Source organism: Cupressus sempervirens, chromosome 7 (genome assembly GCF_028749045.1).
Source record: "Cupressus sempervirens isolate cs-2001-9-10 chromosome 7, ASM2874904v1, whole genome shotgun sequence".
In the NCBI taxonomy this organism is placed as follows: domain Eukaryota; kingdom Viridiplantae; phylum Streptophyta; class Pinopsida; order Cupressales; family Cupressaceae; genus Cupressus; species Cupressus sempervirens.
Window position 1 is genome coordinate 554,949,167 of NC_143124.1, and position 25,249 is coordinate 554,974,415.

At 36.2% G+C, this 25,249-nt stretch overlaps 1 protein-coding gene across 1 annotated transcript; it reads left to right on the forward strand.

Annotated features, from left to right (window-relative positions):
• The first annotated feature begins 306 nt into the window (after positions 1–306).
• On the forward strand, positions 307–3,260 carry LOC149547980 (polyamine oxidase 1-like). Its single transcript, XM_089792011.1, has 11 exons — positions 307–530; positions 639–888; positions 1,004–1,150; positions 1,240–1,301; positions 1,407–1,588; positions 1,673–1,816; positions 1,908–2,060; positions 2,143–2,397; positions 2,508–2,589; positions 2,685–2,812; positions 3,052–3,260. Exons 1-11 carry the CDS (start codon positions 410–412, stop codon positions 3,127–3,129), a joined length of 1,602 nt encoding a protein of 533 aa, XP_089648137.1. The 5' UTR covers positions 307–409; the 3' UTR covers positions 3,130–3,260.
• Positions 3,261–25,249: the final 21,989 nt, after the last annotated feature.

Below are 25,249 nucleotides of genomic sequence, written 5' to 3' on the forward strand. Positions count from 1 at the left end.
ATATGCGGTACCACAAATTACAGACGAAGCGACAAAAGCTGCGGAGCTTGTTTGAATTCATTCATTGACAAATAAAAGAGAAGTTGCCAGCCTGTAAAGTACAGTACAGACATGCAGTGCGGCATCAAACATCAAACAACAAATTGCCCACTTGACCTTTCGGAGCTTCATGCGACATCCTCCCACTCCCGCCTAATAATTGAAATTCATTCACGTTTTCCTTGCATCTGTACCCGCCAAAAGAGGAAGTTCTGCTTTTGTGTGGTTCTTAAAGAAGATAAGATTAAAAGACGTGCAAATATCCCTTCCCTTCCCTCTCAAAGTATCTCAACATCGCCCTCCAATTTCGTCTACAAATAGCAGCCCAAGAGCGAGCGAGTTGCAAGCCAAATTACCTGTGTAGCATTCAATGGGTTTAGCTAACACAGCGTTTCGCCACATTCTGGCGATACTGTTGCTGTGCTTGTCATTTACCAGTGATGGCGATGCCACCGCTTGTACTACCATTATTGTGGGCGCTGGCATGTCCGGTGTGGTTTAGTCTTCAACAATATAGTGTTTGAATTTAAATGCCGTGCTAGCTCTAGACAATAATGCTTATCTTTGGCTTATGATAATAATAAAAATTTCTGATGCAGGAATAATGGCGGCAAAGAGATTGTCTGAGAAAGGGGTGACGGATTTTATAATATTGGAGGCGACGGATAGAATCGGAGGAAGAATGCACAAGAAGAATGTGGGAGGGTACACAGTTGAGATGGGTGCCAACTGGGTGGAAGGCGTTGGAGGAGAGGAAATGAATCCGATTTGGCCACTTGCCAAGAAATTCAACCTCCGGAACTTCAAGTCTGACTGGAGTAATCTCAGCTACAACATCTATGATCAGGAGTATGTTATTTGACGTACAAATTTAGTGTTCAATTTAGTTTAAATAATCTGTTTACTACTTTCCGCTACACCATTGTTTACGGTCACGGAGAAAGAAGTGTATGTGCACTTGCAGAGGAAGCTTATTGCCGCAATCGGTGGTGGCGGAGCCATTCGAGAAAGCGACAGCTTCGTCTGATTTCAGTGCAAATCTGTCTTCAACGTTTACGGCAAATGGAGAAGATGACATCTCAATCTTAGCCTCTCAGCGCGTTTTCGGGCAGTAAGTACATTATCATTATTCATTTGCAATGCATACGTGCTCTTCAGACAAGATGGAACATGAATGCTTTGTGTTTTTTTGCAATGCAGTGTTCCAACTACTCCTCTCGAGATGGCCATCGACTTCTACTTCTACGACTTCGAAATTGCAGGTTGTTGTTCAACGACAGTATTTATCTTGTACTGCAATATTCCCAATGTTTATATATCTTGAATCCAGCTTATAGCTAGTTTGAACACTGGATGTTCGCGTGCAGAACCTCCGCGTGTAACGAGCTTAAAGAATGTGGAGCCCATCCCAACGTTCGAAGACTTTGGCGAAGACAGTTACTTCGTAGCAGACAGTCGAGGATACGAGCATGTTGTACATAAATTGGCTAAGCGCTTTCTCAAGTCTAAACATGGAGAAACAATTGACAAGCGTCTCAAACTCAACAAGGTTTCTTCTCTCTTCATTTCCTTGCTCTCAACCAGTTTTAAGGAATGTATTCATTCGTGCATTGACTCGTACATTGTGTTGTAGGTTGTGCGTAAAATCGAGTACGGTGACAGTGGTGTGAAAGTGTCGACAGAGGATGGTTCAGTTTACACTGCAAAGAATACCATTGTCTCCGTCAGTGTGGGAGTGCTGCAGACTAAACTTATTGAGTTTAAGCCAGACCTGCCCGTAAGATTAATTCAACTCTTTCACATATAACAAGTTTATTCAAAGTTGGAGTTGTTAGGATTTATGACATTCTATGAACATAATGTGGCAGATGTGGAAGCTGCTGGCAATATACAAATGGGACATGGTGATCTATTGCAAGATATTCATGAAGTTCCCTTACAAATTCTGGCCAACAGGAGGACCAGGAACTGAGTTCTTCATGTACGCCCATGAGAAAAGAGGTTATTACAATTTCTGGCAGGTAATACCCATTCTCTCAAAATCTTGAATTTTTTCTCAAGTTGGGATTTTTTCATGTGTGACATGGTTGATGACTGTGACAGCACCTGGAAAACGAGTACCCTGGAGGGAACCTTCTCATGGTGACAGTACAAGACGATGAAGCTCGTAGGATAGAACAGCAGCCAGAAGAAGAGACCAAAGCTGAAATCATGGCTGTTCTAAGAAAGATGTTCGGCAATGGCATTCCTGAAATGTCTGATATCTTGATTCCCAAATGGGGACACGATCGTTTTTACAAGGGAACGTATTCAAATTGGCCGATCGGTGTCTCTGTGCAAGATTTTCACGAGTTGAAGGTTGTTTACATAAAAATGTCCGACTCCATAATGTTCAAATTTCATTTACTCGTTTCCGTCAACGATTTCTCCATAGCATTTAATTATGACGGCTCAATTGGGTTATGCAGGCACCGGTTGGTCCAGTGTATTTCACAGGGGAGCATACGAGTCAGAAGTACAATGGATATGTGCATGGTGCCTATCTTGCAGGTAAAAGGCCATTCACTTTTGATACAACAATATTTCAGCTCTTTAAATATTAAAACCCTTCACTCAGGTAGCCTTTTATGATATGATATGAGCAGGCATTGACACAGCTAACACAGTGTTGGATTGCCTTAACAATGCAAAATGCGCTAGCAATTCGACTCTCATGAACAAGAAGCCTGAACTCATCAATGAAGATACACACAGTTATGCAGAGGTCAAACGGGTAAATGCGATATCACTAGATTTTTTGTAGTTACATCTGTTGATACTGTTGCCTAGCAGTTTTTCCCCCTTGGATAAGATAAGTTATCGTGTCAGACTTCTTCACAAAATAGTTTTCCCGTAGAATTGGATTATAATTTATTTCAGGAGTAGATTAAAGTCTTGTGAAGCCACATACTTGATGATTAGAAAATCTCCTCTATGTGAAGTGCTGACCTCTCATGCAATCTAAATTTGCAGGAGAAAAGGTTTGGAAGTCGAGCAAGAAGAAAGGCTCAAATTTCCGGAAAGTCTTCTGTGTGCGGGAAAGAATGTTGAATGTCCGTTTTGATTTAAATGTGGATAATTTGTTTTATTACTGCTTATATAGGTGGAAACTATAGTTTTTCATCATTATTATTTTGAACAGTGTGAAATTAGCAATTAGCAAAAGAATCCTGTTGAATTTCCGTTTTGATTTAAATGTGGATAATTTGTTTTATTACTGCTTATATAGGTGGAAACTATAGTTTTTCATCATTATTATTTTGAACAGTGTGAAATTAGCAATTAGCAAAAGAATCCTGTTGAATTTCCGTTTTGATTTAAATGTGGATAATTTGTTTTATTACTGCTTATATAGGTGGAAACTATAGTTTTTCATCATTATTATTTTGAACAGTGTGAAATTAGCAATTAGCAAAAGAATCCTTTTATCTTAAGATTGTTAACATATTTCTTATTAAAATAAATTTTTGAAATTTAATTTCTGTTTTTTCATTGGTGCCTATTACTTTCTATGTAGTATTTTATATTTTACCATTTAGAAAATTAATATGAAAAAGAGATGTAGAAGTGGCATTCCTCTATAATGTGGTTATTGCAAAATTTTAGCACTGTGCATGCAGGACAAGTGTGCTTTTGTTGTGTTTTGCATAGTTACATCCTACCCATCCTAAAGTAAGAAACTAAAAGCATTAATGTCACTAACAATAGTAATCTTCCCAATCTTCCAGCTTTGCCACTGCATTTTTTTCTTGGGATGAATTTGATGAGCACTCAAGATGTAATAGGAGGTGGATATTTGCGGTTTGTTTTTCCATCAATGATGTTGCGACAACAAGGATCCTCTAAACTATTTTTCTAGAAACTTTGAAGAAAAGTCTAGAAATAGGAAACCTACAATATAGCTTCTATGTGTGCATGGGAGAATCGACAGTTAGGATGCAAGATTTTTTTACTAGATGAACTTGATTTTTAAGTTACTTGTACATTTCATGTAAAACTGAAGCTATAGAGTTAGTGTTAGATATTATGTAGAAATCTATTTGAAAAACCCTTGTTAGGTTTTTATGTAGATGAGATTTAGAGGCAATATATGGCCCATCGGTGACATTGTGTCAATAGGAAACATGGGTTTTTATTGATAGACTAGACTAGAGACAAATTGCCATTATATGATTTTGCTAGAAATAATTTGAGTGGTGGTCATCATTCCATAAATTGATTGATTAAATTACGTTTTGTTTTTCCATGACTATGATTATTTATTGTTAATTTTTTTGGCATATTTATTTTTCAAACTTTAAAAAAAATGTGGAGGAAAAATTTCAAAGAGCTATTTTCGCATCAATTGCTTTCAATCCTTATTTTCACCTTTTTACTCCTTGTCATCTTGCCAAGTGGGTTTATCTTATCTTTTTAATTTGTTAAGCATGAGTGCATGGAGGTGTTCAATAGTACACATAGCAAATGGAGATTCCCAACATCATGTTTGTGCACACCCCATCCATGTCTTGCTACTTATCCATTCAAACATTTTGTCAAATAATTTAGAAGGAAGTATAGTACAAGGAGAGATGAAAAATGTAGGTTTTGAGTAAAGTAGTGCTATTTAGGAACTAAAACCCTTAAGAAAGTGCAAGCAAGCTCAGAAAGTTGTGAGCAAATATTTTTGTCAATTCTTATATAGATTTACCTTTCATACATTTTGTGGCTTAGTCATGACAGAGGTTGAATAAAAAGTAGTGGTTTACATTGGAATTATGGTTCTAAAATTTTGTCTCTCTCTAAACTTAGCACTTCTTTTTATCAAAAAATATGGTGGATCTATTTTTTTAAGGTTAGTGTTCAAGGATTGTGTTGATGACTATGGCTGAAAGAGAAATAATAAATATGCAAATATATATTTAGAGAATCTAACAATAATTTTTAAGATTCAGAAGGAACTATTTGTAAATCATAGACTCGAGGAAACACCTTTCCTCTAAGACCAATCCACAATAACTTGAAAATTTGGGAATAGATGATAAATCACATAGAATTGTGTCGTACATTTTGATTTTTTTTTTTTTTACAGAAACCCTATTTTCATAATCAATTATTTGATTTTGGTGATTTCTTTTCCATTTTGAGTATTTCTTATTCTTTGAAGAAACCAAACGTTTTGTCCTAATAATTTCCATTTTTTGTCTTCTCCTAGCTTTTACTTTGAGTTTTGTCTTCTCCTAGCTTTCACTTCCATATGATCCTTGTAGTGGCAATCACTGCTATTAGACACAAATTTAACTCACAGGAATGGTTTTGAGGAAGTAAGGGGAGAGAATGCTACATTGACAACACTTCAAGGTTCAGGTAGGCCCTATAGTTATTTTCTTAATATACTCCCAATATCTCCTTCAATAACATAGATAACACACTAGAATACAATATTCAAGAAACAATCTACTGTTTGGCATTGGCTAATCTCTAGACAAAATGCACCAAAGACAAAAAAAAAAATATCAAACATGATTCCTTTTTAGATTCATGAAAACACAATAAAATTTTATCAAAAATTTTGTTGTTTTTTATCACAAAATATATAGAACATGAAGATCAAATGCTGAAAATTTCAAAAACATTCATTGTGTTTTCATTTTTATAAAATTTAGTCAATGGTGCAATTTGTAGGGAGGATAGTCATGTCCAAACAATCTACAATTTGTATGAGCTACAGTTGTTGTATCTATTTCAATTGACAAATCAACACTAAAAACTCACAAATATGCATTAAAAAAACTACAAAATGAAAATTTTCAATCTAACTAGCTTGAAATATTATGGTTTCCAAATTTTGAATTGTGAATTGCCTAGAAATGAGCCAGTCATACAAATAGCAATAAAAAATCAGTGATAATAAATAGGAAAAAGTTGTACTTTCTTTCCATTTACACCACTAAGCATCCAAGCAACAACCAATTGTGTATAAATGTGCCTTGGAAAATATCCTCTCAACCCTATAAACATATAACATTCCACACCTTCTAGCAAATCAATGTACCTATGTCTAGAGTTAAAAACATTAATTTATTTTCATTTACTTGAACTAATTAGAGGAGGAACTTAGAAAACCATAGATCTCTACATTTCCCATGCAATGTTCAAGCATTGTATGAAATCTTTTTCATGCTTAGACTTATATTGAGATACAAAGATATCTTTTTTTTCTCATTATTGTAGAAAATTTTTATACTTGAATACTAAAAACAATAGGCAAATAATAATTTGAATGCTATATTTTGACTTTGTTGCTTTCTATTTACTCCTTTTATTAGATATTCTTTGAGGTCAATAGATTTACAAACTTATAAATGGGAATATTTTCTTTAAATCTACCATTTTATACTTCCTTGCTTCTTTCTTCGCCCCCTTGTGATCATAACCTAGTCATTGCTGAAATTGAAGATGGAAGCACTAAAAACATAACTGGTTATACTATGAATATTTAATTTAATTTAAAATTGCATTTCATAGATATCTAAAAACATTGGAAATGACTATATAAGGTTAAAGACATAGATCATAACTAATCCATAACCCAATTGAAAACACTATTATGAACAAATTTCTCTTTAGATATGACATCATATTGATCATAATCTTAAGCATCAAATTGATTATTATCTTGGGCATCATAGTGACACAACTCCAACTCACTCACAACTTATAGCTATGAGATAGTATATAAACATTTACAAATATAATTTAAAAATATGATTATTTATTTCTTCTCAATTTTAATTTTTTTTGCTAGGTGAGACTCATGTTGTAACACATCTCCTCGTATTGATTTCATCGAGTCAATGTAACACTTACTCCTAATCCAAGAGTCAATAAAATAAAAATATAGTGATGTGGAAATGGGCACCCAAAAAGGGTATTTCTTTATAATGAGTTCAAATGAAGAATTCAGAGCTACTTTTAGTTTCAAATGTTAATCTAACAAGACCATTTTCACCACTGTGACTTTATTTCCATTCCGTTCTTTCTGTTACATGATTTAGTGGATATGGTTATTGATGTTAAAGAAAAATGAGGAAGGGTGTCAATTATACCATTCTACATCAAGGGTTGATGTTCTAGCTGTATCAATTTCACCTTGCTTTGGTCTCCCCTAGGATTGTTGAGATTGACATTTGTACTCACCCTAACCCTTGGCCTCAACAGGTCCCCCTTAGGATCATGGATCCGAGAGTTCCTACCCCATAGCCTTCGCCTAGTGGGTCCCCTTTTAAATTGAAGTCCACCCCTCAGGTAAAATAGGGAAGTCAAATAAAGGGAAAGAGAAGGAACTGAAGGAGCCAGAGGACAAGGGAAGAGGTGGTAGGAGGAGTTTAGGGAGGATTGTGAAATCCAATGCTAAAAGGAAACTAAGATCTGGGGCCTCACAGGAGGAGGAGATAGATTTAGAGGACATGGGTCATCCTAAACAAAGTATGAAAGAGAAGGCTTCAAATTTTTCTGAGGGGAACATGGACAAGAAGTAGAGGTTTTTGATTCCTCACAATCTAGCTCGAGAGGTGGAATTAAGGAGAAGAAGGAGATGACACATGTTTCAGCCACCATTGAGTTGGGGTGTGTGGACTTAACTTGGGACCAGTCCCCTGAAACTATGGATAGAGTGCCCTCCCTTATAACAATATCCTCTCCTATAAGGGTTTCTTTCAAAGATAATGCTAACCCCCCAATTATGCAGGATGCCACTAAGAAGCAGGCTAATGGCTACCTTTGCAACAAGCACAAGGTTACTATGGAGACCAGGAAGAGGACTGGAAATGATATGTGGGAAACAATCCATGCTCTAGAAGAAAGAATGTGCCTCTTGACAAAATTTGTTGTCAAGGTGACACAAGCAGCTGCAACCACGCTACACCTGATTAAAGACCAAGAGGGTGATTTTCCAAAGGAGGACTCCAAAATGTTGTTTGATTTCCTGGCAGAAGACTGGGCTAATATCCTCCTATGGAGGAAGGAGGCCAAGAAGCCTTAGGGCCCTCTCCTTTGGGTTTTTTATGTTGTTTTTCTACTGGTTGTTGAGCTTGGCTGGATTTAAGGCATAGTGCCTTTATTTTTATGTTTCCTTAGCTTTTTTAGTTCTAACACAGGCAATAGTTATGTTGTGTATGTTGATACTCTTTTAGTTATGTTCTCGAACTATGTTATTGTATTTTAAGTGGTAAGGGGTATTTTGGAAGGTGGTAATCTACTGGTGGTTCACTAGTTTGACTGTTTAATCAGCCAACCCCCTAGTTTTTTGCTGCTTTTAATTCAAAAATATATGAATCTCTCTTCTTTATTTATTTATTTTCTCATAACAATTTGGCGTAACCCTAGGAGCAGACCAATATCCTCCTCTCTATCCCAATAGCAAGTAGGGGAACAATGGACTGAAAGTTTTGTATGTAGGGGAGAGTTCTGAAATATGTGGGACCTATTTTAAGTGGTATTGTGAGAATCTCATTTATTTTGAATCACACATTTGGTATGTTTTATGATTTTTCTGAGATGTTGCCGATTTTGTTAAATACAAAATTGTGCATTATTAGCTATTTGTTTTACATATGCACAAACCTCCACTCTAAAATTGTAAACTCTATCTAATATAGACTCTTTCTTCAATCATATATACACAAATGACTCCTGTTAACTAATCATTATAGGTTTAGAGTAATAAAAAAATTTAAATCTACACTTCATAGTTTTGAAAGCAATTTAACATACGTTGTTACTCTTTCCACAATATAAGGTCAAAGAAACAATTAAAGCAAGAGTTCTAGAGAGATTTAGTCCCACCTTATGGAAGAAAAGATAGAATGCAAAGATTATAGTGTAAAATATATTTCAAATTTAATAACAAAACATATATTAAAATTGGATAGTAGATTGTATCATTGCAATAATTTTTTTTCCCTATATTATTGAATGCTACAATAATATATAAATTTGGCTGAGATATCACCTAAAGTAGAAAATTGACTTAGAAATTGTTGAACTAAAGAGTTTAGATCAAGAGGTGTCACATGGAAGCAAGTCGTTCAACAACTTGTACAGAAGATGACTATAAATTGTAAAGAAAATCAAATTAATTTTATCATTTATCTAGTTTGTAGTGAGAGAGGCTCCAAAGTGGACCAATACTATCCATCTAGACTTCAATTATAAGGAAAGCATGCCATGTTTCTAAGATTCTAAACTTTGTATAGTTTAACATATAGACCCCATTACAAGATAAACATATTAGCAATATAATGCAACAAATAGTATCATTTTTCCATATCATAAACAAATTTATCACTAACTTCCTAGACAATTGTTTATATTTCCATATCTCATTGTCCAAGATTTTGATTTTGAGCTTTCCACATATTTAACTATAATTCTCTTAGTAATTGTATGACTTTTTGTACAGTAGTGTTAGGCTTATGGGAATCGCATGCAATGTCTTTCCTAAGAGATATTCAAGATAAGAGGTGAAAATGTGCAATGAATATTAATTTATGTTATATAGGGGGTTTTGGGGAAAGAGTTCATAGCCACAAAATTTAAATATGTTTCCATGCTCACTTTTGTATTATTGGACTTGGGTGAGGTGGTGATGCAGGAGCATCTTGGGTTTGCTTGCAATCTTGCATGTTTGGAGGGATTTTGGTTAAGTGTTGTGGAGTATCAAGCTTGAATTTTGGTGGAGTTATGTTTTCATGGTTAGGGATCTATTGGAGACACATTGGAGAACCTTTCCTCATGATTTCATGGAGATTGGATGGATTGAGTTACATTTTGAACTCTCTTTTTTACCTTCCTATTAGAATTTTTTTTTTAATTGTTTTTAGGTGCTTGTTGCAAAAGGTATAACTAATTATCCATAATGAATGAGAAGTTGTGCACTTCACGGTTTGAAGAGGGCCTAGAGTACTATCTATGGTCAAGTGAACTCTTTATAGTTTGGGAGATATGGCAATTCTCCTACAGCATCGATTTCCAGTAGACTACACGATAGGTTGTTGTGGGTGACTTTCAGGATGGATGCACACTTTTCCTTGTGTAATCACCTAAAAATGGTCATCTAGACTATTAGCCCCCTTCTTAGCATTTTGGCTAGTTTAATTTAATCACTTACCTAGACCAAATTGCTAATAATCAATTTATTTGATTGTAACCTATAGTTTGACTATGCTATCCTAAGTTCATTATTTGATTAAAAGAACATGTCCCATTTTAATTAAATAAAACACCCCATTCTTCTAACCTACTTAAAGTGCACACATAAAGTCATTTTTCTATTTTGCAATTAAAATAAAAGGCTTTGTGACTTTTGTCTTATATGACAAGTCAACTTATATTCTATTGGTTGACTTGTGTGTGCACATGGATCACTCCTCTTTTTGAATTCCACCGTTGATCATCCACCATATTCATCTTGATTTCTACCATCCATACATATTTAAAAGGGAGAGAGATTTCCCCCTCAATCCAATCCTCATTTTGAATATTGTTATGATGTAGGTTTTCTAACAGGTTTCTTTGGAGCTTTGTGAAGAACTTCTATTTCTTGTCTACATTCTCTCATACCATAGAATTTTAGCTTAGATTCATGTTGCATGTTAGTTTAGCTTCTATTTTGCAATAATCTATCTCACAGCTTAATATTTGGATTGTAACACTCTCATCCATGCTTAGAATAGCTGCACTTTTCATATTCATTCTAGTTTAATCTTTAGCTACATTGCATTCTTGAGGAACTCCTTGGGACATTTGCATTTCTTGCATCTTGTCTTTGGAACCTCCCATTGCATGGTTTACTAGCAAGAAGAGTATCTCTAAGGCTCATCTGAGAGCCTTCTTATTCTTGAAATATACTCTATTGCACTCCGTGGATAAGGAGCTCTAAGCCGGCATTCAAGCATTCCAAACTCATGGAATCATTTGGATAGAAGGGTTTAGAGTGGGACACTTTCGAGTGTACATTTTTGGCGCCCACCGTGAGGCTTGAATCAAGTTCTAGCTCCATTTGCTTTCATTTCTTATCTTTAGTTTTTTACAACAGCATATTGGATCTAATCAAGTGCTTTTTTAGAATTATCACTTTGGTTTTAAGGCCAACCCATAAGTAGATTGGTTTGAAGGCCAAAAACTTAATTGGTTTAAAGATTTGATCATATCTTTTAGACCGCTTGGAGTTTGATTCTAAATTTTTTTTTGAATGTTGGGTATGTGTTCAAAATGTCTCAATCAAATTTTAAAAATATTTTGACATGATTTGAATTTTAAGAGGGTTACTCTCTTTGTGTTTTGACTTTTGAGGTCGTATTAGAGATCAAAAACTCGATTTGATAAATCTTGCCTGTTTTGACAAAATCAATCTCTAGGGAGCAAATGAAGAGATTTTTCTAAATTTCTTACATTTTTGGAAAGCTCTCTAATTTTTAGTAGGGGTCTCTTCTTTTCATTTCTATTTTTGGATCCAAAATCATAGCAAAGAAGTCCAATCTTGTTGACTAGGTCAAAATCAAAGAGTAAAAATGAGAGCATTTGTGATTAACTTGCTCTTTCTTTGCATAAACTTGGTTGGAAGATAAATTGGATTTTTGAGGCAACTAACCACTTTTGGTTGCAGATTTTTATGTTATTTCACACTAACTTTTGGTGCTAACAAGTTGTAATTACAGGTTGCCATCCTTATAAAAAAAATTGAAACATTGCATAAAAAGAACGCATGTCAAAGCTTCAAATGCGCAAGGGCTACTAACATTGTTTGTAGGGCTGCCCAAAGCATAAAAACCCAAAATTTCTTGCTTTTTTATTTTCGTGTGCGGCATTGACTAATTGTTCATTTTTCATAGGCACATAAAACCTGTGATTGGAGTCTTTTGGTAATAGGAGAGTACGCTCTTCACTCTTGTGGTGAATCAGAAATCTTGACTTGCCATTTGGTTTCAAAAGTAAGGGGTAACTAAATCTTCTTGGCGTGTTTTGGAGAAAACAATTAGAATAGGAGAGTATGCTCTTCACCCTTGTGGTGAATCAGAAATCTTGACTTCCAAAAGTTGATCCACTCTTTGTGTAGTTTAGAATCTTTTAGAGGGCTTTCTCTCAGACAACCTGAGAGGAACGACCCAAGTGGGGACAAGCAAATTACCCGGCTCTTCCAACTGACTATAAACTCAAGGCTATCAAGGACACAAAACCTTGGTAGACGTAGTGTTTATCTTCGCCTAGTGTGATCGCTTATGGGATTTCGACCATAGGGAGATCACTAGGCAAGAATGCTTAAGGTACTCTTGTGATCGCGAGATCGGTTACTCATCGCAAGGTGAGGTGTCCCATAATTGGGAGCAAAAGGAACACTATGAACGGAAGCCCTATCTAAAAACCGTAAGTTAGTAACTAACTTTTTTAGCCGCTTAACTTCTTGGTGCAAGGATTGATCCTAGTGGACTACCCGGATCACCCCAAGATTTTACACTCACCATATGTGTTCCCTTGGTTGTGCTTATGGCACTTCCATGACAAAGCCAATATCTCTTGTGGGCAACCACTTGGTGTGAGGCAAAGGAGCATCAAGCGTGGGCCAAGTTGTTGAGTAATGAACCATGTCCTTTAGGTAGATATTGCTTGATGTGTTCTCAAATGTGGTATACCAGTGAAAATCTTTTGAACATACACATGACAATAATTCTAGGGAATTCTTTTTAGACGTCACATATGCTTGTATCATGCAAGGTTGCTTTGTCCCTTGCTTGATTGTTTGAAGAATACTCCATGTGTCACTATCTTGCTTGAAAAGAAATTGTTTTTGAACATCAAACTTCCTATGCTATCAACTATTGTCAAACTTTGTCAACCGAGTCAAAACATCAAATGCAAACATTTTCTTGTGTTGCTTTCTAAGGAGAGTCTCATCATTTGATTTTTATTTTCTATGTCTCTAGTTCTTGAACATGCTTAAAGTGACTCTTTGGTCTTGGTGCTCTTGGTCTTTCTATCTTCATGGTCTATGTCCACTTGCTAGTTATCTTTTTGCTAAAATGGTTACCTTGATTTCTTGACTACACTCATGAGTTGGAGAGTTGTTCACTTGTCACCCTACTTGCTCTATCTATTTGGCTATTTGGGCATCTTGCCTAGCTATTGACTTGAGTCATTCATGTTGTAAGTTTCTTGGACATATTGTTTGACAAGTCACTTTAATCTCTCTCTACTATCTTGGCAAGTGAACACTCTACCGCCTATAGTTTCAACATCAAGTTATCTTCTAGGCTCTTTTATGCTTGGCTTTGCATCTAAAACTATGGGATCTAAACCTTGTGCTACCAAACTTCAACCAAATCTAGATGATCATGATATCCTCCATGTCAATAAAGAGTTTCAAGATCTATATGCACAATACAAAGAACTAGAAGAGACAAATGATCTTTCTTACCTTCATTTCTCTAAGCGCATGACAAAAATGAAGTCTAAACTTGAGAAAAGGTTAGAGGAGAAGATTGTATCATTACATGAATCTTCCTTAAGGTCTTTACATGCATGTAAGTCACCTTCTTTGAGTTCATCCTCTTCTTCTAGGTCTACATGCTCTACTTCAAGACATCAAATGTCTTCATCTCCTAGATGTAAAGACCTCTTTAGAGAACAAGCAAGTGATACCTCCTTTGAGCCTATGCTAAAATTTCACGATGGACCTATCTTTGACCAAGCTAATGATGAAGACATGGATGCATACCATTCACTTGAGAAACAACAAGAAGATCCTAGACATACTTCTAATAGAACTTTTGCTCCCTTGGAAGATTCTTATGATGATACTTTGCAAAAACTTCTTAGCAATAAGATCATCATGTTACCAAAGTCTAGCTCATATGGAAACCCATTCTTGGATATCTATTGTGCTTATCATCAACATAATGAGCATAGTACTTCAGATTGCATTGAGCTAAAACATAAAATCCAAGATCTTATTGATAATGGAATTATTGATACCTCTAATGATTCATGCGATGAGGATACTTTTCTTGAGCAAGATTACATTAATGAACCTATGTGTAGTAGTGGCTCTATTATATCTTCCACTTCTTCCAACACTCGTGCATCTGCCAACACTTCAAATCTTTCCAACATGCCTCCATCAAATAAAGAATCTAATGCTTTCCACATTGACTACGTGTATCCTCAAGGGCTATCTCTAAAGGAAACTCAAGCTAACATTCACTTGGATGCAAACCTTTTCCATGCTACTAATCCTAAACATCCTCAACCTTCATGCACTACTATACCTAATCCAAGCACTACTCCATTCACTCTTCATTCTCCCTTGTCCTTAGAAGTGGCTCCATGTCAAGAGGACTCTCAAAAAGAAAAATCCATAAATGTCAAGAAAGATCAAGATCAAGCACCCTTTCATCTCTTTCAAGATTTTTCTCCTCCATATCCTATATATTGTGCACCTCCTAAGTATGATGAAGATACCACTTCCATGATCTCCCTTGAGCTTACTGAAAATTATGAGAAAAGTTCTCTTCATATGCTATCCAAAGCTACTTGTCAAGATCAAAGCATCCCCTCATGTTCTACTTCTCCACATCCACTTCAAAATTGTGCTCAAGCTTCAAGTGCTTCTATTAAAAATGTTGTTCCTATCAAAGCTACTCATGAGTCTATTGATAGCTTTGACCATGTTGCTCACTCTAAAGATGTTGATATCCCTTCCCACTATCCCTTTGCATCTTCTAAATCTATCCTTGGTCCTTATGCATCTAAGCTAAAGAATTCAAACCTTCCATCCATATTGGGGCCTTATGTTCCTCCATCTCCTACATTCACTCCTAGCTCATTCCCTAGCTCTTCCATCATACCTCAAGATCAACAAAGACGCTCATCCTTGATGACTTTTCACCCATCTATACATCTAAACTAGTCATATCATCCTTATTCATCCACAAATCCCAAGTCCTTTAGAAGTGAGAATAAACATAAGAATCCATTGAAAAAGAAAGATCACTATGTCCCATCTAATCGACATGTGAATGCTAAGAAGGAGAAAGCACAAAAGAGACTGCAAAGGTCCACTATTAAAAAAGCTAAATCAAAGAAAATATGGGTTCCTAAACCCATTATTGAAGAAATGTGTTTTGAAGTATCCAAAGGAAAATCTAAAGCTATATGGATTCCCAAGTCTCTTTTAAAAGACTTGAATATTGAAAATACTTCAAAGTTGACATTCAAGCTTCCAAAGGCTCCCATTCCATCTTCTTCCAAAAATCTTCCTAAAAATATTCCAAAGCCTTCCACTCCATTTTTTTCTAAATCTCTTCTACCACCTCATACATCTAAATCTCAAGCTATTTCATCCATGATTCCTCCATTGTTCCAATACCCTTCAAGGTGTGTGTCAATTTTGATCTTGTCCAATATTTCAGACACCCTCATGAAATCCTCTAAAACTTACACTTGCTATCCATGCTTGTTCATTTCTCTCAAGACATGAACCCTTCTCCTTCATATACTCCTACTATCATCTCCCTTTCATCACCCTATCAACATCTTTGAGCATACCTTTCTATGGTGTTGGCTTATCATGGCTTATCTTTCCTATAGGAGCACTATCTAAATTGACAAAGCTTGAGCTCTTTCTAAAAATTCAAAAAAAGGAGAAAAAAATGAAAAAATGAAAAAAAATGAAAATGTGCCTTGGTGAAAACCACATCTTGTGGCACCTTGGTAGCAAAAGTAAAGAGAAATAAATTTATCCTATGGTGAAAACCACTTCTTGTGACACCTTGGTAGCAAAAGTAAAGAGAAATAAATTTATCCTATGGTGAAAACTACTTCTTGTGGCACCTTGGGTAAGTACCATGATGAAAACTTGGCAAACAGGCATCATGTGTAATTCTTCCATCATCCATCTATCCCCTCTTCTCTCTTTGATCTTGACAATGTTGAGCTATCTTTTCATATTGGCTATCTTATCCATGAGATTTTCTATTGTGCTCTCCCATTCACTCATAGTCTCTATCTTGAGCTTTATTCTTATTGCTCTATCCCATTGCTATACTATCTAGTTGACCCCTTGGTCTTGATCATAATAAATGAAACATGGTTCTCATAGGTCTCTTGACATGGCTACTCTTTTGGACTACACATTTCATGCTATCTCACTTGTTGGCTTCATTGCTTATCCTACATGCTATCTTTCTCATTACTTCCATTGCTTATCCAAAATATGCTTCATATGACTATTTCACCTCTTTCCCTAGCTTGGGTACTCTTGAGGAGTCAGTCCTTGAGGATCACTTTCACTTGCTTCATACTCTTTTTCATCCATCTTTTCTTATCCACTGGCTCATTGCTCCATCATATCCTATACCTTGCTAGACATTGGGAGAAAATGATGTGATCTTTCTTGAAAACTAGTGATATCTAAAAACTTCTAAAAAGTTCCAAAAAAAATCATATATGATCCTGAAAAAAATCCTAAAAATCAAAAAATGTCCTGAAAAAATGATCATCTTAGTGAAAACCTAGCAATAGGCACTTTGATGTATCACCAAAAAAATCAAAAAATACAAAAAATTGAAAAAAGTTCTAAAAAAATCTGTCAAGTGGTGAAAACTTGGAAACAGGCACTACTTGAGACCCTTGCACCTCTATCTATCAGATTTTGCTACACATTTCCTAGCTTGGAATTGTTTCTTGTCCTCGTCTTGGGGGCACAACTGCTTAGCCTATTGAGATATTCTTGTGCATTAGGGTTTCTTTGACAACTCACAAAATAGTGTTTCTCAACACTTCCCCCACCTTGACATCAAGTGTTTTTCAACACTTTTCAGATAGTTTACCTACGGTCTCCGATGTCGCAATATTTCTCACTATCAGAAACAAGTCTTGAAGAAATGACCAAGTGACTTACACACACACACTTTAACACTTAAACGACTAAGATATGCTGACCTTTATCTACTTTGTGTGTTGTCTATGATGATTTATTTGCCATGTTTTCTCTCCCTAATAGTCTTTCAAGGATGTCATTGATTAGAAGACTAGGGGCATGTGACATATTTTCTTGATTTCTGCTTGTGGGTATACTTTGTTTGTCTATAGTTTTGTAAGCATTTATGCTCGATCTATTCAACATTTTGACTATTTTGCAAGACCGCACTTGGGGTTTATCCTAGTGCTTATGCCTTGATACAGGTGTAATCTTGCTAAATTAAACTTAGGGATTCTAATCACGTAGTTATCTTGACTTACATGTCTCTGATGCTTAGATTGGATTTCCACATACCTATCTGATATTGATCATATTCATATCCTCATAGTTATACTAGTGATGGTTGTATGATCTCATGATGTCCCTAATAAATGCTCAACGATGAAATTAAGAGTCTAAATGTTATGCACTTCTTGCTAGTAAACCACTTTCCATATTAGCTTGCATTTTAGGTTCATTTTCTAGATTAGTTTTGCATTCTTGCATATGGGGAGAGCTCTCTCTTCATCTTTTTTGTGGACATATCAGCTAACTCCTTTCATATATTTCTTTACTTTCTTCTTGTTCATGTCTTTTCACCTTCTTAATCTTTCACTTCATATCTTTTCTATCTTATCATCACATTATATAAAGTTTTGAGCTCTCAAATAATTTTGACATCCTGGATTCATTTTCGAGATCGAAATCCAAATTCAAGTTCATCTTGATGGTCAAAATTGTCTTTTAAAATTCTACTTTCTTCTGAGCAGTTAGCTGACCTTTTGAGGTCTAATCTTTGAATTATTGCTGGGGCATCTTCATTCCTTCATGTCTTCATCATTTCTATGCTTCATATCTACTTCTAGTCACCTTTTCACATCTAAATCATCTTTCTACTAGATTTGACCTAATTTTATGCTATATCCTTCAAGGTCAACTCTAGTCAAACTGGGGCATTTTATCAGTTTTTTTTATAGTCATTCTTGGATTCTAATCATCTATCTATCATCTTGAACATTTCTATATTCTAATTTTCTCATATCTAGCTTGTTTCTATGTCCCCTTACCTCATTTCGATTTCGATCCCGAGGGGGCAGTTATACTCTATCATTGATTGCTACAACTATCTATTTCTTAGGAGCATTTGTTTGATCTTCTCACTTGCTCTCGGTCTATTCGCTTTGCTAGGTGTTAGAATTATTTTCAGATCCTAACATCATCTTCCTAGTGTTCAGTACTACCGCTATCAGGCTGTGCATTCAGGACTTGCCATCTATTTCTGCATTTCATTCTTTGAAATCAGATATCTATATCTATCACCGCCTACTTGGCTTTCTATTTTATTTGACATAATGTGTTCCCAGATCGATCATGCATTAGTCAAAGAGGGGCAAATGTAATCACCTAAAAATGATCATCTAGACTATTAGCCCCCTTCTTAGCATTTTGGCTAGTTTAATTTAAACACTTATCTAGACCAAATTGCTAATAATCAATTTATTTGATTGTAACCTATAGTTTGACTATGCTATCCTAAGTTCATTATTTGATTAAAAGAATATGTCCCCTTTTAATTAAATAAAACACCCCATTCTTCTAACCCACTTAAAGTGCACACATAAAGTCCTTTTTCTATTTTACAATTAAAAGAAAAGGCTTGTGAGACTTTTGTCTTATATGACAAGTCAACTTATATTCTATTGGTTGACTTGTGTGTGCACATGGATCACTCCTCTTTTCGAATTCCACCGTTGATTATCCACCATCTTCATCTTGATCTCTACCATCCGTACATCTTTACAAGGGAGAAAGCTTTCTCCCTCAGTCCAATCCTCATTTTGAATATTGTTATGCTACAGGTTTTCTAACAGGTTTCTTTGGAGCTTTGTGGAGAACTTCTATTTCTTGTCTACATTCTCTCATACCATAGCATTTTAGCTTAGATTCATGTTGCATGTTAGTTTAGCTTCTATTTTGCAATAATCTATCTCACATAGCTTAATATTTGGATTGTAACACTCTCATCCATGCTTAGAATAGCTGCACTTTTCATATTCATTCTAGTTTAATCTTTAGTTGCATTGCATTCTTGAGGAACTCCTTGGGACATTTGCATTCTTGCATCTTGTCTTTGAAACCTCCCATTGCATATTTTACTAGCAAGAAGAGTATCTCTAAGGCTCATCTAAGAGCCTTCTTATTCTTGAAATATACTCTATTGCACTCCGTGGATACGGAGCTCTAAGCCGACATTCAAGCATTCCAAACTCATGGAATCGTTTGGATAGAAGGGTTTAGAGTGGGACACTTTCGAGTGTACACCTTGGAGAATCAACCTTTATGCATTTAAGGGGTTGTAGAGGACCTAGATTTCTACATATGGTTTGAAGCATGAGTTCTAACTCAATTGGAGTGAGGAGATATCGTGATTTTACTTGAATATTGATTTCTGGACATTTAATTGTTGTTGCAAGCTAACTTGTGGCATTTAATTTATGTATTTGTATTTAATTTGTGTTCTGGGCTGACTTGTGGCTTAGATTGGTATAAGTAGGGTTTTAGTTGGAGTCTTTAGTCTTTCATTCATGATGGAATTATTTGTGGGAGCAGCTGAAGGGCGAGTTTTTCTGAGTTTGTGAGCAAATCGCCGAAGGTGAGGCAGCTTACAGCAGGATTGTGATGAAGTTATTAGTGTGTGGACAGAGTGCTGAATGTGAAGTAGTTTCCACTTGGATTATGAAGTCTAGAGAGGAAGAATAGATGTGAATTTGAATAACTAGAGTTGTGGCTTAGGAACTAGAGTATCTCTTGGTAGACATACAGGTACAAGTGTCGATTCTTCTTAGTGTTCTTATCCAGTTGTGTATCTAGACTAGCTGAGATTGGTTGTAAGTTGGGTCTTATTGGATCTTCCAAAAATAATTTTGTAATTGCTATTTGTATTTGGCCCTAAGCTAGAAGGCCTTACAACTTGGCATATTGCATGTAATCAGTTATATTTTATAAATCAAGTATTGTAATTTGGTATCAGATCTTGCATTATTATTTCTTGGTTTTGTGTTTTTGATGTGTGGTTATATAGCTAGGGGCTAGGACATCTCCTTTGGGGATACTCCTTGTTAGAATCTGATAAGATTAATAACCCATAAAACTAGTGCAAAAAGTAAATATCTAAACTATGAATGCAAATGATACAAAATCAAAATAGCATCATAGAGTTAGTCTCCAAGAGAGTAATGCAAATGCTGGAAGCAAAATAGCATTAAGAGGATGCAAAAACAAGAGATCCAAATACAAGCTAGGTAGCATGCTTATATAGGCTAGGAAGAGGGAGGAGGTGGCAACACCAACCAATGAGGAGCAACCATCTATCAGACTAAAGATAGCAAAGTATCTTCCCAAGATAGCTAATGGATGCTCACATGTAGGAAGGTGACACCTCACAACCATTCACCTAATAAGACATGCTTTATTAACCTAAGCGAGATTATTAAAAGTGTAAGAAAAACCTTGTAAAATAGGAAAAATAAAAAACTACACTAACACCCCCCCATAAGTGAAGCTTAGGTGGATGTAGAAATGGGTCCCGGCAAGTCAAGCCTGATGAGGTACCCATGTACATAAAATTCCCCCAAAAGAGAGAGAAAAGAGACTCCCCAAAGAAAATTAGGACTCCAAGTGAGAGCAAGAGGTCCCCCCAAAAGATGAAGCATCCCACACCCCCAGCAAAGCTTGCAAATTTTGTCCGGTAGATCCACTTACATCGAACAAGTTTTCTTCCCTTAGGAAAATGGACAAGATCCCAAGTGTGATTTCTCATCAAGGAACTATACTCTTCCTGCATAGTTGTATCCCACTCAGAAATACCAGAAGCCTCATGAAAGGACTGTGGATTTGAGGCAGTAGCAATGAAGATATGTAGAGCATCCTTGAATTGTGAACGAGTCTACTTGGTGTCTGATGGATCCCCAACCCAATCACCTGCAAACTGCAAGGTCTGTCTATCCCAAAGTGGACCAAAAGATGGAGAATCTAGAGGAGAATCATCAACCTATGAATAATGATGAGGAGAGGAAGGAGGTGAGTCCTCTAAATCACTCTCTGCATCAAAAGTGGAGGTAGAAGACTGCTCAAGTGAATTTGACCCATCAGAAGATCTATCATGTATTCCAAGTGACTCCAATGTCAAAGTAGAAGGCAACCCTGTGACCATGCTCTGCTGGTTAAGCTGATGCAAGTAGTGGAAGTTAAGATGGCCAAATCGCTCATGCCATAATCTACTCACATCATTAAAGTGAGTGAGTAAAATAGTCAAAGGAGGATTAGGAACAAAGTGAGAAAATATATAGAGTCGTGACTGATAATCTGCTCTCCCAACTACAACTGTAGAATCATTGTGCAACTCACATATCTCCACTGAATCAGGATTGAACTCAACCCGCTTGCCTAAACCTGTGTGAGTGATCTGGTGTACCAATAGGAGATTAGTTGACAATGAGGGTACACAAAGAACATCATGGAATGTTCCATCCCCCACATCAATAGACCCTCTCCCACTCACCTCAACAAGAGTGTTATCACCCATCAAAATAGAAGGCATAGTACACAGCTCCAAGGATGCAAGTTCTTCCTTAGATGAAGCCATGTGGTGTGAAGCACCCGAATCAAGAACCCAAGTGGATGGTGAGGAAGCAACTGCAAAAAGGGCCTTGCCCTTTCCTTTCCCCTTCCTGTTTTCTTTTTCCTTGTTAGACCCTTCATTAGAACTTTGTTTGATAGACTCAGTAACACTGATATTATTCTTCTCAAGAATGTATGTCAAGTGATCAAGTTGTTTCTGCAAACATTTATGTTCATCATGACCAGGTCTTTTACAATAGGCACATTTGACCTTTTCTTTCTTAGGCTTATCGCCCTTGGAAGATGGTGTATCAATAGTTGCTTTTGAAGAAACCAGTATCTAATCCTTCTTCTCGTCACTATTCTTTTGTTTCTTGTCCTTACTATTGTTGTTACTACATTTTCCTTGTTGTTCTTTTGTTCCTTGGTTGGCTGCTAAGGCATGTGACTTAGAGGACGTAAGAGTGCCCATCTGGATTAGCTTGTTCTGTTCTTGAGTGAGATTGATAGCAAAATCATCTAAGGATGGCATGGTGAATTGAGTACCAAGTGCACCCTTAGTAGCATAGAAGGTAGAGACAAACGCAGAATATTCTGAACTTAGCTTAGAGAGAATACTAAGAATCAGTTGTTCATCTTTCTTTTCAATTCCACATTGTTTTAACTGCAACCTTAGTGATTTTAATTTGGTGAAAAAATATTGGATTGTGTTGAAATTTCCTGGACTTAAACTAATTAATTCATTTTCTAACATATGACCCCTCATTGAATCTTGTGTGCCAAATAGTGTCTCTAGCTTTGTCCATACTTCATTTGGTGTATCCAAAGACTCAATGTGAAATAGCAAGTCAAGAGAAACAGACAAACACAATGTTCCATATGCCTCATCACATTTTTTAAACCACTTAGGCTTGTCTTCATCTTAGTAGGTTCAATTTCAAGTCCCATAGTTATCCTATTTAATCTAGCTTTCTTTAAGTGAATTGTCATGCGTGATTTCCACTCAAAGTAATTGTATGGAGTTAGGATGGGCATATTTGTTTGATCCATGATGAAGAAATGCAGAGAAGAAATGCTAAAAAGAAGAGAACCCAGCCACGACAATGCCCCCCCCCCCTTTTACTCAATCAAAGAACCCTCCCCCAAAGAAATATGATTTGGCACTTTATTTTAGTGTGTTTACAACTACCACTAGAAAGAAATACTTAGTGGTCTTGATTTCAATGCATTACAAACCCTCATGAAGAGCATATGCTAGAAGTGAAACTTGGGCACAATAATCAAGAAAAAAATAGCACCACTGTGATCTAATCGAAAAATCATGCACTTTCAAAAAAAGAATCGCCTCGATACGAGGTCGTATGAGAAAGTTATGATCCTCTGAAGTTTCCAAAATGAGAACTGTGCACAGTCACGGCTGAGAATCTGCAATTTCTGAAGAATTCATGCATGAAAATAAAAAAACAACTCCACTAGTGGATAGAGCACAAAAAAATAGCCAAGTTCATAACAAGAATCATCAAAATCGAAGTCTGTATGAGCAAGAACAAGACATTTGAAAATTGCGTTGAAATCTATGACTGCCAATGGAGAGGGGTATGGCTGTAGCTTTGCATGCTCGATTCTGCAAAATATATAGCTTGCATGCAAAATCTAAATGATACCTAGATGGTTTTTCGGGGCTGTGAACAAAACCTAGAAAGAGTTTTTCTTTTTGATGTATAGAAGATGTTGTTGTAGTGTAAATTGGACGCCTTTAACAGTAAAAAATGGCTCCAAAAATAAAAAAATGACCCCAGCAACCAAAATATGACATGCAAATGCTGGATCAGCTTCCTAAGTCCATCAATGGTATGCTGGAACCTGCAAAACTGATTGAAAACTCCAAATATGCAAGTTGGTTGTCAGATTTGAGATTGAAACCCTAGAGAAAAATTATTTTTGTCAAAACTTTTCTGATTCTCAAGATCATCCAAAGATGCAAGAGAATAGCATACTTCATTTTTCAAAAAAGTACAATAAAGTTTATTAGCCCCCCCCCAAATCTCTCAAATAAGGAAACTAAAATCTACTCTTGCACATAGAAAAGCTCTGATACCATGTTAGAATCTGATAAGATTAATAACCTAGAAAACTAGTGCAAAAAGTAAATATCTAAACTATGAATGCAAATGATACAAAATTAAAATGGCATCATAGAGTTAGTCTCCAAGAGAGTAATGCAAATGCTGGAAGCAAAATAGCATTAAGAGGATGCAAAAACAAGAGATCCAAATACAAGTTAGGTATCATGCTTATATAGGCTAGGAAGAGGGAGGAGGTGGCAACACCAACCAATGAGGAGCAACCATCTATCGGACTAAAGATAGCAAAGTATCTTCCCAAGATAGCTAATGGATGCTCACATGTAGGAAGGTGACACCTCACAACCATTCACCTAATAAGACATGCTTTATTAACCTAAGCGAGATTATTAAAAGTGTAGGAAAAACCTAGCAAAATAGGAAAAATAAAAAACTACACTAACACTCCTACCTTTCACTGTGTCAGGTGGTATCAGAGTGAAGGTTGTTCCTGAGTGTGCAGACAAATCACCAAAGCTGAGGCAATTTGCTAGATCTAGAGTCCTAGATCTCTTGGTTGCGAGCTAGAAGATCATGGTTTTGACTTGCAATCGCAGAGGGCTTGCAAATGGATTAATGGATGCAAAGATGGAAGACTGATCCTTTTAAGGCATGATCAAAGAGAGTTTGTGGATTGTAGATCCGCAGTCCTAGACTTGTGATGTGGTTCCTGATTGTTCATGTGAGATGGCAGGTTGCGATCTGACTTGCAAATGATTCAAGGTTGTCACAAGGAGCTTAGGAAGGATTTGTTATAGAGGTTTTATGAAGATCTTGGGATATGGCTCTGAGAGGATTGGACCTTGAGATGATTGTGAATCTTCATGATGTGTTGGAAAGGAGGTTTTTTGAGATGTTTGCTCGGTTTGAAGCTAGCTTGGTTGATCGAGTTAAGGATAGGGTAAGGAAGGAATTCTATAGATGTTTTTGGAGTTGGAGTCTACTAATCTAGAAGAGAGTTGTTTGGCCAGTTAAGAGACTTGTTCGTGAGAGAAGATGGCATAGCAAGGTTGAGTTTGGTTTTATTGATCAGATTGTGAAGTTTGATACATAACGTGTAGAGCAACTAGAGGTTGTTGCTAAAGATATTCCTAACCTTGTTGATGTTGGGACAGAGGTTGGTTTTCATGATCAGTTACTTGTGTTTGACATGGAAATTACAAATGATTCAATTGCCGTTGGTGATGATTTGTGTGTTACAGAGCATCTCATTGTGAACAATGAGATTGCTAGTGTGGTGAGTTTGGCATGTGTTTATGGATTTCTACATACTGCTATTGATATGGAGTTTGTTGCTGTTGATGTGGAATTTGTTTTTGTTGATGTGGAAATTGTTATTTCTGATGTGGGGTTTGTTGTTTTTGGTGTGGATTCACTAATTGGTGATGTGGATAAGGGTTTTTTGATGATACATTGTGTTCAGTTTGTTCTT

Coding starts and splice junctions, on each gene's coding strand:
- LOC149547980 (XM_089792011.1), top strand. CDS start 410: ATGGGTTTAGCTAACACAGCGTTTCGCCACATTCTGGCGATACTGTTG. Junction 1,151..1,239: donor TCTCAGCGCGTTTTCGGGCA/GTAAGTACATTA, acceptor TTTGCAATGCAG/TGTTCCAACTACTCCTCTCG. Junction 2,398..2,507: donor AAGATTTTCACGAGTTGAAG/GTTGTTTACATA, acceptor TGGGTTATGCAG/GCACCGGTTGGTCCAGTGTA.